This window comes from Lampetra planeri, chromosome 1 (genome assembly GCF_965212315.1).
Source record: "Lampetra planeri chromosome 1, kcLamPlan1.2.h2, whole genome shotgun sequence".
Taxonomy (NCBI): domain Eukaryota; kingdom Metazoa; phylum Chordata; class Hyperoartia; order Petromyzontiformes; family Petromyzontidae; genus Lampetra; species Lampetra planeri.
This window is the reverse complement of record NC_136107.1, coordinates 39,166,669-39,178,829: the sequence shown is the minus strand read 5'-3', so window position 1 is coordinate 39,178,829 and position 12,161 is coordinate 39,166,669. Positions and strand designations below refer to the sequence as shown.

Sequence of the window (12,161 nt, the reverse complement as noted above, 5' to 3'; positions counted from 1 at the left end):
TCTTAATTGCGTGCAATTCAGTGTTGGTCTGATACCTGTCCACTGAGTGTCTTCCTGAGAGCCCGAAGTAGTCGCTATGATTTCAGATTTAACGTGAACGATATTCAGGGTGAAGTATTTGTCGCTAGCATGGGGCTGTGTGACAATACAACTATTGAAGAACACTCTGTATAATTTGTGCTGTTCGTCGTGCAAATATGAATAAAGGAAGCCGAATCAAAATACTTGGTGACATTTATTGGGTTACAATGGCTGTGAGCGCAGCGTTTCTCAACATATAACCAAGCCAGTGGAAAGTGTAAATGTGAAAGTGACATTTTGAAGACGATGCTTTATGTATACAGGATGTGCACAGAGTTAGAGAGAATCTGTAATAAGCATCTTTTAAGAAAATCAGTATCTGTAAAAAAAACAATACCAATGTGCATACATTATTGTGGATTACTTTGAACACCTTTCAAGATTTTTGTTGATCTCCTTTCAGCCGTTCAAACTTAACATTCCACGATTAGAGGACTTAACATGGAGCATGACAGCTTGACATGTTGAATGAGGGCCACGTGGGGCATCTGCCACTCACGGAGTCCAGCAAAGTCACACGTGTCGCTGTCACGAGGAAGGGGTGAAGAGGGACAGCCCATGCAAGCGAATTTGCAAGATGACTTGAACAAACGTTCCTTCCCGAACCTGGTCAAAATGTACGGCGCATTTCCTCGGCTGGAAATCACACGTTGGGTTTTGTGTCAATAAATTGCTGCTAATACGAAGCATTGTTAAGTCGGGAGAGAACCACTGAAATGAATTCAATCTTAAGCGGAGGGAGGGAACTGTCCAAAATTTAAATCGTAATAATAATTTGGAGGTCTCTGTCCAGCCAATGCTGTTTGAGGGCTCCCCACAGTGTTATTCATGGAGGTTGCAGACCACACTTTTCCACGCCGGTCAGTGCGGTTTGGTGAAACGGGACACCGGGACCAGTTCGGTTATCACTCGACGTTCATCTTGCCGTGCTTGGCAATGATGAAAGAAACAAAAATATGTATCACTCACTGCCGATGTCAGCTGTGGCTGGGGATATAGTGGAGTGCACAAATCACTGCGGCACAACATCAGAGGCGCAATGGGCCCTCCTCTTGGAAACGGTGTCACAGGACCTTCGGGCACTATTTGCGGAATTGCCAAACAAAATCCTTGTGCCGCACAGGGCCTCCTGCCACTGGGGGCCCCATGGCGAGACTGCAGCAGAGCACGGCAAGGGTTCGGACGAGATGAGGTGTAAGGTGCTTTGAGTTGCTTAGGCATTTGAAGCGTCATACAAAGCTTGATCAGTAATTTCCCTACGATGCAGAGGTGTTGTTTCCCCACCCCCCTTCTTAAAACGGTGTTCCCATCTCGACGCCACTCAGGAGGCAATGTATTCATGCACACGTCTCGCTGCCGCCTCTCACAGCACGAGACTGCTCATACCGCATTCGGCACGGGGAACATATGTGTGTGTCTCTGTTACAAGGCTGGCCATCGAACAAAGACGGTCGTCGCATCGCGCGGCGCTTTCAGATGCGCTTCTGCGGCCGTCCGGAACGCTCTTCCTTCCGATATTAGGAAGCGACTACAGCTGTGCACTTTTAAATCTAGATACAAAAAAAACGAATTTCTTTAGAACTGCTTTTTGTGTGTTAGTTTGTTGTCCTCCCCCGCACCTCCGATTAACACGGGGGGCTACGTACGGTGCGAAAGAAGTTCAACACACATACGTGGTCAGAAACACAAATAGGATTGCAGATGCAATGAACATTTGGGACATTTGAATGTGGATACCTGCCCGCACTGCATTGTTGTGGGGAGCGGTAGTGTAGTGGTTGGCGCGCTGCGCTACGAACCCGGCCACCCGAGTTCGATTCCTGCCCACGGCTGACACCAGTGACGATTATCTGAACCCCCCCCCCACCCTCGTGTGCTGTGCCCCTGCCCCAACAGTCTGCTGAGGCTACAGGACGGATCTTTGTCTTGTTCAGTGGAAGTGCCAGACGCGAGCTCTGCACTCCCGAAGGCAGCGTGGGCCTTCAGAAGCCAAATGAGTGATCAATGTGGTTAACTTTTTTAACGTAATTAGGCACACACTGAACTATGTCAAAATGCCTTTGATAAGTGCAAAAAACACCCCCCCCCCCCCCCCCGCAGCTGTGCAACTGAGTTCTGTAGAGTAATATAAGATGGGGAAAAAGTAAGCAACAGTTCAGTTTTCAGTGTTTTTATTGATTTATTTTATTATTATTTTATGACTGTACCTCTCACACCAAAGTACTGCATATCTGAATTCTTTGAGAACATAAATGTAGTAGGCATGCAATAATAACAATGGGTACAGTTCAATACACGTGCTGTTTTTATTCTTCAGCATCACCTCTCACCTAAAAAAACACACACACAAAAGATACGCGTTAAAATCAATTGTACATCGGTAACAACATAGCACCTCTGAGGGAGCGAGAGAACTACTATCAGGGGGTCTCCCTGAGGCAACACCAACAAAAACGCCACTCCGCGCTGAAATAATTGAGATGAAATCTAACGCAAGGTCTCGATTTAAAGCTTTCGTGACTGCAGGGATTCATCTTCTTGCTTCTTTCGGTAAAGTCACGTAGAATGGAAATAATAAAATAATAAAAATAAAACATAATAAATCAGGTGAAGACGGCTGCTTGCGTTGTGGCCGAAACGTCGTGAGAATTATTTTATTATGTTTTATTTTTATTATTTTATTATTTCCATTCTACGTGACTTTACCGAAAGAACCAAGAAGATAACGCAAGGTGCTTGGGCTGGTGGTTCATGACTGAGAAGAGAGCGGCAGTCAAAGGAGGAGGGGGGGGACGGTTCGATGGGACGCAAATAAAAGTTAGACATGGCAACGGCACGGCAAGGGACTTCGCCCAGCAGCGGGTAGAACGTGACTACTGATGATACTTGAAAACGTTGGACAGATTTTCCAAAAAGTTATTGAACAAATGACACGGTTGTTTTATATTCTTAGGGTTTTTCGGTAAAGTCACGTAGGTAAAACATTAAAATTAATGAAAGTAAAATAATATAATATAATTTTAATGTTTTACCTACGTGACTTTACCGAAAAAACCTAAGAACATGAATCCTTGCAGTCACGAAAGCTTCAAATCTAGAATGAACGGTTGTTTTATCCCTTTTCTGTCTCTTAACTCCCTGGTTAGGGCCATTCATCAACTACTTCTCTAAACTCTGTAATTAGATAGAGTGGATTCATGTCAGTACATGTAATTCAAATCGGCTTTTTGTTTATCATGAAAGTCATTAACCGTGCCCTACATCGATAACACCACAATAACTGATCAACATGTTATTGTAAATGCGATAATTCTGAAGAACCTCTTACATGAATATTAGATGTATGTGGATTATGCAATTTCTTATTCATTCAGCCATGAATCTCTGATGCTTTGACCTGATTTCAATAAAATATAAAAACAAATATACTTGTTTGTCTTGTGTTTTTTGTGTTATCACAAGTAACATTACAAATGTATTTTGTAATATAATTCCTGTCAAATATTATCTTGCGGTTATCCAAAACCACACGCCTTCACCAAAATGTAAACTTCTCTAAACTGTTGAACTATTTCAACTGAAATTGCCGTTGTTACCATCATCATATGGAGCTCTCTCAACTTTGCGTGTCATGAGGTGTGCTTACCATTCAAAGATATGTTCCATTAAAAGACATATATATAGATTACATCAGGATACATTACTTCGTTGGCCACAGGTAACCGGGTCATTTGCCTATCAAGTGAGGATCAGTGGTGATGCTCAAGCGGCGTTCTTCGCTGCAAGGCCCCGCGGGTCACTGACGGCCCCTGGAGGCCTTTAGCGCGGCCCCTGACACGTGGCACCCCGACAATAAAGACAAAGATCCCCCGTATAGCCTGTAACAGACTCTAGGGACAAGTGCTGTTAGCGAGCACCCATGAAGGCCGGAACGGTACACGAGGGGGTGGGTGGCCAGCACCACGCCCGACCGCCTTTGTCTCTCTAGTGGCGATGTTTACACATGGCAACAAGATACTCATTTGAGGCCGAGTCGACCTAGGGGAGGCCCAGGACCGGTTCAGATAATCGTCACTGGTGTTGACCGTGAGCGGGAATCGAACTCGGGACGCCAGGTTCATAGCGCAGCATAGCCCTGACCGCTACACCACCGCTCCCACCCCGACAATCGACACAGTGTCAACACCCCCCCCCCAGCCATCACCGTAATCGTACTGCTGGCAAACCCCCAATGGTTTCAAACGTGTGGAAGCACCTCACGCTGATGATGTCTTATCGGTGAAAGTGGCCCTCCTCTGCAATTAGTGAAGAACGCTGCGCTCGACAAATGCAAATGAAGCAAACGCTTCGCGCCTTAAAGCCATTCAAGAAAAAAAAATTGGCGAACCAAATATCAGCTCGAATTCGAATCCTGATACGACACATGCATAGATGATTATCATAACAATCAAATCTCTCATCGTTATTTTGCCGGTAATCTCAACTCTCATCTAACTCCATGTGTCACTGCTCTTGATCTTCCTCATCCGTATATCTCCTCTCAGCTCACCGCATCTCCATCTCTTGCCTGCATCTATTCTGTCGTGTGACGAGGGGTTTATAAAAAAAACACACAGCGTGTAAGGGCAGACACCAAAAAAGAAAATCTACTTAGAGCCTCCCGAAGGGGCCCGCACCACCACTGCCAAGAAATAAAGATTTGTCAAACGCTAATCAGAGGAGCTATGTGAATACAACGCGCTGAAGAATTTTGTGCGTACGTGGACTTCGTTGTTTCCCGCTTACAAGGGACGCTGCTGTCGGGTGATGGTTCGCACACTTGACCTGTAAACCAGAGTTTGCCTGTCCCATCTCAGCAGTTTAAACAACGGGGTAAATCTCTTAAATTCTTAGCACGTCTCTGTCCACGCAGCAGTATAAATAGGCACACCGCAGTTCGTTGAGTGCAGTTCGCGTAAAGTGTGGGTGCTCCCACCTCTAAGCTTTTTGTATTTTACCAGGTAAGAGGCCATCCATTTAGTAGGTACGCAAAATCTGTCAAAACTTGACACCCCCCCAAATCCTATAGAACGGCCGATATTTAATCCGCGCAGAAACGATCAAGGATTAATAATATTAACGTGTTTAAGCAAACAAATAGTCCACTGCCGAACTATCTAACGAATTTGAAGGCCAATGTAGACAAATTATTATCGAGGCTTCACCCCCACTCCCCCCCTCCATGCGTACGTACTTTTCTTTTTCAGAAGTGAACTGGCCACACATGATAGGTCAACGTAGTGGCTTATCATGTGGAAATGTATAGCAGCCAAATACTCTAAATGCACGTCGAGAGAGAGAGAGACGCGGACTGCCAATATACAGCAGCAGGCGTCAGGGTCGGGATTGAAGCCACGACCTCCTGTATACCAGGCGAGGTAGTTAACATCTCCTAGCCACCACGGCGCCGCTTTCAAGTCGTCTGTCCAGCACGGAAAAGTAGGCAAAGCACCCTCGAATAGGGTCTCTCTATGGCTCCCTCTCGTTGCGACCCTGCTTCCAGCAGTGACATAAGCAAGTTTATTTTCAAGGCCGCGCTTAACCACGTCTTTCTCTGTGCTGACTTCATCAACGTCGCGTGGCTGATGGGTCGTGAGGAATGGGTTCAAGCAAAGTGCCTGCAGCTGCTCTCTCTGCTCACGGTCTCAGATGTCCTCTTTTTAAGTTTCACCCATCGAAGCATTTCCTTCAGAGCTAAAATGTTATTTGTTTATTTAACTATTCAAAGCTTTAAAACCCTTGATTTACAGACACATGTTGCTCAAGAACTATTAAGCTATTAAAAAAACTGTATTAGTTTGACTCAGTAAGGCCCACTGAGCGTTTTAGATATTTTTCAGTAGCGACCTGGCCACAAATGATAGCTCAACGAAGGGGCTTATCGTGTGGAAATGTATAGCAGCTAAATACTCTCAAAGCATGTTTCTAAATGTCGAGGGAAAACCCAGAGGACCCTGAGAAAAATCCACGCCACCACGGGGAGAACATGCCAACTCCAAATATACAGCAGGTGTCAGGGTCGGGATCGCACCCACGGCCTCCTGTATACCAGGCAAGGTGGTTAACATTTCACCACCATGGCACCCATTTTCATAGCAATCAATGTTATAACCTTTTTGTAAAACAAATCTTAGCTGGCTCGTTTACACTTTTGCACCCACTTCAGCATTTTCTTGCTGTGGTTGTCCCATCTGATGAAGTTCGCTCGTGTTGCGATCGAAACGTCGTGATTTGTTTTATTTATTTTATTTCTACCTACGTGACTTTACCGAAAGAACCAACGAGTATACTTTTTAAAGTCTTTGTGTGGTGTCACCGATGTTTTAACAACTGCTCTGGGTCCTGGCAAGATGCTCGTATTTTAATGTGCGGTGTCGAGTCTCTGCGAAGCTTGTGTGACACACCGTCATGCCCTTCCACGCCACACTTCCACCTCCACATTTACTCTGCACACGCCACTACTGAGCCCATCACGTGGTGCATTATCAGCAGCAGAATTTTTCCCACTTTTTTTACGTGTTCTGGTATTGTTTAAAAAAATAACACAACTCGAGTTGACAGAATTTGATTTCTTCCCAAAAGCACTTCGTCTGTTCCAATAAAAACGACATGCAATTGCCTGAAAACTGCCCGGTGCACTTTTGATGAAGCAAACATGTCAACAGACTGACGTCAATATTTACCAATGCATTTGAAGCTCAATTGTACGAAGAACTGTTTGCGTTAAGGACGTAATAACATGTAAACAACAACATGATCACAAGTGAATAGTTGCAATGTAAAATCTGTATTTGTGTGAACATTTTTATTCTCTCTCAACATTGGCACTGAGTTAGTGACGATGACGTCCATTAACCAGTTGTTAATTCGTGGGAACAGGGGGAAGTCTCTGTCTGAACACGTGGTCTTCCTTACTAGTTGGCTGTGTCGATCTGTTATGGACGTGGTCTTTTTTCTGCACAAAGTACTTTCTCGTACTTTTTAATCGGGATACTGCCGAAGTGAAATAGTTAGCAGCCTGTGCTTGCAATCCAGAGGTTTGCTGCTTCGATCCCACCTCTCAGGCTCTCTATTGAACCCCTTCACACCAGCAGCGGCCTGCCTCAGTGAGTTCATTTGCGAGGCCTTGCCTTTTTGAAATCCTTTATATTAAGTTCACTTGCGCGCTTACGACCGTGCAAATCTTTCGGTCGTTTTTTAACCCACTTCCCGTGATCCAATCGAGCTGACATTTTCCACACAGACTCGTTGTGCGTGACAATTAATGTTCGTGAAAAAAAATTTTCCCAAATTTTACACTTTTTAGGACAAAAATATCATATTTAATTACCAATTGCTTAATGCTGCCATGTAATCATCTGACCCATAGGTGGCAGCCATCTCAAGCCAGAGGACGAGAGGGCTCTAGCCGCCACGCATATAAAGGATTTATAGTGAAAAACTTTGTTTTTACGGGTTATACTTGTTTACCTTTTGACTGGCCACATCACGAGACTTGGCCCTCAGCTTGTTGACCTGAGACTCGGCGATGTCAGCTCTCTCCTGAGCCTCATCCAGCTCGTGCTGCAGGGTGCGATACTTTGACAGGCTCACATTTGCTTGCTCCTCCTGCACCGCGGACGATGGGATGCAGCTTTTACAGCGACCAAAGGTTGTGGGTTTATGGGGCCTTAACATTTTAGGGCTACACGTCCAAGATCACATTTCACCGGAGCATGGAATTGAAGATAGTAAATTAAATACCGACGCTTGTGATGTCTTACAGCAGCCACTAACGCTTTGGTGGCTGTCATTTTTTTGAAATTGAAACCACTGCGTCTGCCAGATCGAATAGCTGTTTTTAATGTCCCAAGTGAAATGCAATTGCTCTGTAAATAGTGTGAATTTAATATAACATCCCAGACTGATTAATAACCTGTTGAACATCACATGTTGATTCCTCTTGAGTGAAGGATTTACGCCTATGTTTGTTATATTTAGCACTTTTTAAAGTACTGTACATTTTTATTTCCAGGTTAAATTATTTATTTCACCCGTGGTGATTTGTAAACGCAGCGTGTTGGGTAAATCGGCGAAGCCACGGTTAGTCTATCGGCTGGTCGCATGTCTGTCTGGCCAGTGTCGAAGGACAGCCTTCGACAGATTGAATTGAATTAATTGATGACGTCACCCTGATGCTGCTCTATTTAAGACCGGAAGCAACAGGAGAGTTTCGCCATTCTTGCCCGATGAAGCTGATTGTAATTATCAGCGAAACGTCGTACTACTCAAATTTTAAAATGCTGTTGATTCTCTCTTCAGCACACCGGTGGGCTAAAGAAGTCAATTAAGTTGTCCTTTGAAAAACGTGACACATTTTTTACTGATTGGCCGTGTCGGGTGGTGGAGGGTTACGACACATTTATAAATAACGCGATCTGACCCAAAAACCTATATTATGAATAAACGTTTTTTGTTAAAGTGCAACATTGTAATTGTGTTCGGTGGAGCCCCATTAGAAGTGACCTATCTGGGCATTGTTACAACTCACAGCTTCCTCTGAATGTCTCTTATAAGCTTTGACTTTAAGCTGTAGCTTGTCAACCAGATCCTGCAGACGCAGCAAATTCTTACGGTCTTCTTCAGCCTGTGGATAGATCGCAGCACCCTTGAACTCAAGCAATGCTTACAATCTATGTGAATACATTATGGTAAATGTCTATTGTTGGGTTTATCGCAATACTGCTCACAGCAGTTACCTGAAAGGAGAGTTCCTTGATTTTGGATTCGTACTTTCGTGTCCCCTTGACGGCTTCAGAATTGCGTCTTTGTCCAGCGTCAACTTCAGCCTCCAACTCGTGCACCTGGAAATCATAAATTATATCGGTGCTGCCTTGGTGTGTTTATTTCAAACAAGCATATGAGCAGGCGAGAGCAGGAATGCCTCCCTTACAGAAATACACTGACTTAGAAATGATTGGCGTGTCACGTGGCATGGAATCTATCTCGGTTTAAAGATGCAGCAATGTGCAAAGAGAAAATGGAAAGAGCACTGGCTGGAGATTTCGTGAAGCGAAAGAGCCATGCACCATCAGTCCAAAAGGCCAAAGCACTATCAGAGGAATCTCTGAAGTTGGGTGTCAACTATTTCTGAAAATTCCAAATTCCTCTGACAGTACTCAACCAAGTCTCAGTAGAGGATGACGACTGGTGACTTCCCACAGAATGTGGAGTCACTTATCGCAGATGCGTGACGGACTGAGTCAACTCTGCTTGGCATTTGAACCCAGTTCCGATTGAATCCTCTATCTCGGTAATTTAATGTGCATAATGAGATACAGAGATGGATATCGACTAACATTAGTTCCAGTCTTATAGTGTTGGTCTTTTATCAATCCACTACTGCAGATTCTTCTCAACACTGCGTTGTCACGGGGGTAGTTTGGCCATACTTCACCACGCTGGTCAATACGGGTTAGTGAAGGAAGGAATCCAGGACTGGCTTGGATATCACTCATCCTGAATGTTATCAGTGAAACAGCCATCGAACCCAGGTCACCAGGTTTGTAGCGCAGTGTACCGACCACTGCACCATTGCTCCATCCCCCAGCAGTACGCTAACACAACCGACGGGATAATTACCCTGGCCTCGAGCTTCTGAATGTGCTTCTTGCCGCCCTTCATCGCGATCTGCTCGGCCTCGTCCAGCCTGTGCTGCAGATCCTTCACCGTCTGCTCCATGTTCTTCTTCATCCTCTCGAGATGAGCGCTCGTGTCCTGCTCCTTCTTCAGCTCCTCTGCCATCATGGCGGCCTGGACAAACGGGACGGCAATTCGTCACGTCGCGACTTAATAAAGACACTGACATCGCGAGAATGCTCGCGTGCGTATGGTGGACTTCTTTCATAATCAACGTTTTTGGGTTTAGATCGCGTTATTTATAAATGTGTCGTAACCCTCCACCACCCGACACGGCCAAACAGTAAAAAAGTGTCACGTTGACAAAAGACAAATAGTTAACTGCTTTAGCCCACCGGTGTGTTGAAGCGTGAAACTACAACATTTACAATTTACCATTCTGGCGAATTGCCCGATGATGCTGGATGCAATTACCAGCGAAACGTCGTACTCAAATTGTAACACATTTATAAATAACGCGATCTAAGCCCAAAAACGTTGATTATGAATAATATTGGTCGTGAAAGCCTACGTGTTAAATGGACTTCTTTTGCACCGCACGTAGCCGACCGTGGCAATCGGACTCGTAACGTGGACGTTCGTATCACGTGATGTTGTTTCGTGTGCAACCGTATCGGTGGAGTTTGCTCTGCCCTCAGCGAAACGTTCAACATTGAACGGAGCGATGCGATTACTCACATCAGTGATGGCCTTCTTGGCCTTCTCCTCCGAGCTTCTCGACTCCAGGAGAGCTTCCTCAGCCTCAGACTGAAGTTGGAAAAGGTCGCTTTCTAGTTTTTTCTTCGAATTTATCAAACACGTATTCTGAAAAAAAAGAACGACGTGACGGCACATGTTTTTATATGCACATGTCAATCATTATTATTCACAATAAAAAAAAAACTGTTCATCAAGACACCTTTTTGATTTCTCTATTCTGATCGAGCCACAACTCTTAACCACTCCATCACTATGCCCTCTGAACCCATTGACGAAAATGTAAAATATTATATAGTTTTCATTTAAAGGCCACAAAGTTATCAATAAACGTGTTAAGTATTCTACATATTAACTTGGAATTATTTGTATCGTATATTTAGAAAAACGCTTTTTTTGCAAACATGTTTAGATTCATCGTACAAAGTATTAACGGTACATACAGGATGCCGAACCTACAATAACTCACGTCACCGATAAACCAGGAGTACAAGCCTGTGTATTAAAACATATATCTACCATTGAGCTAATTCACAGTATTATTATTATTGTTGTTGTTGACTTACAGCCATCTGTCAATCCAATGCTGGATTAAGCCCCCCCCTTCCCCATGCCAACTCATTCAGGGCGCTCTGTGACCACTCCACCACCGCCACCGTCACACTGGATAGCACGGGCTGGCGAATTTGGGAGGACCGCCCAGTCCCGGTTCAGATATCAAATCGCCACAAATGGGCAGCAATCGAGTTGGGGTCACTGGGTTTGCGCCGCAGTGTGCCAACCCACGGTTCCAATGCACCACCAATACGGGAAAAAATCACTGCGACTTTACACACTTCGGGTTTTCCCATCACGATGAGAATCTGGCTCCTCTAAGTGTGGCATATTTTAATTACTTGTCCATAATACGGATTAATGCTACATTATACTTGTTTCAAGTGCGATTACAGTATTGTATAAAATATATTTTTACAAAATTGATATATCTAAAATATCTGCACTGTCTAAGATTTTATTGTTTTGTCTCATCCATGCTGTGTTCAACCAGCGCGGCAAGTGACAACAGGCCCCAAACACTCTTTCTCTCCCTCTGGTCATTTCTCTTTCGAAGTTTCTATAATATTTCTCAAATCAAGACTTGCTGCAATGCTTGTTCACGACACCTTCACTCACCCCGCGGGGAGTCCCCTTGGGCTGTGCTCAGAAATGGCGCGTTATATTTTTACCCTTCAAACCCCACGCCTGATATTACAGTGGAAGAATTCAGATGTACTGCGTGTCACTCATCAAACACATTTAGTCGTGTGTGAGAGTGAGAGAGTGTGTGTGTGTGTGTTCATGGTCATTTGAGACCGGAATAAATCGGTCAAGCACCACCGTTGGAGCTTCTCGATTAATCACGGGAATTATACGAATTTGTATTATTATACGCTTTTTATTTAACTCACTCTGTCTGTTGTTGTCGTATCCTCAAATCTTGTAACTCAATTTTTACCCACTTCCCAATGTGCTATCGACTGCAAACTTGGTATACGTATGTCATGCTGATGACAATACTATATTCCATCATAAAAAAATCTAAAACATATTTTAAAACATTCTTTTACAAGCTTTTGATAAACTCACTCTGTCTGTTGTCGTATCCTCAAATCTTGTAACTACATTTT

General features: G+C 44.2%; 1 protein-coding gene across 1 annotated transcript in view; it reads right to left on the bottom strand.

Annotated features, from left to right (window-relative positions):
• Positions 1-5,533: 5,533 nt before the first annotated feature.
• The window catches only part of LOC144718456 (myosin-4-like), a 36,782-nt gene continuing 30,154 nt past the window's right edge, over positions 5,534-12,161 (bottom strand). The window contains exons 35-40 of the mRNA XM_078593919.1: positions 10,477-10,602; positions 9,742-9,912; positions 8,859-8,963; positions 8,651-8,746; positions 7,591-7,728; positions 5,534-5,542 (exon numbers count right to left, since the gene is read on the bottom strand). Coding sequence (XP_078450045.1) covers positions 5,534-5,542; positions 7,591-7,728; positions 8,651-8,746; positions 8,859-8,963; positions 9,742-9,912; positions 10,477-10,602 — 645 coding nt within the window. The remainder of the gene's footprint in view (positions 5,543-7,590; positions 7,729-8,650; positions 8,747-8,858; positions 8,964-9,741; positions 9,913-10,476; positions 10,603-12,161) is intronic.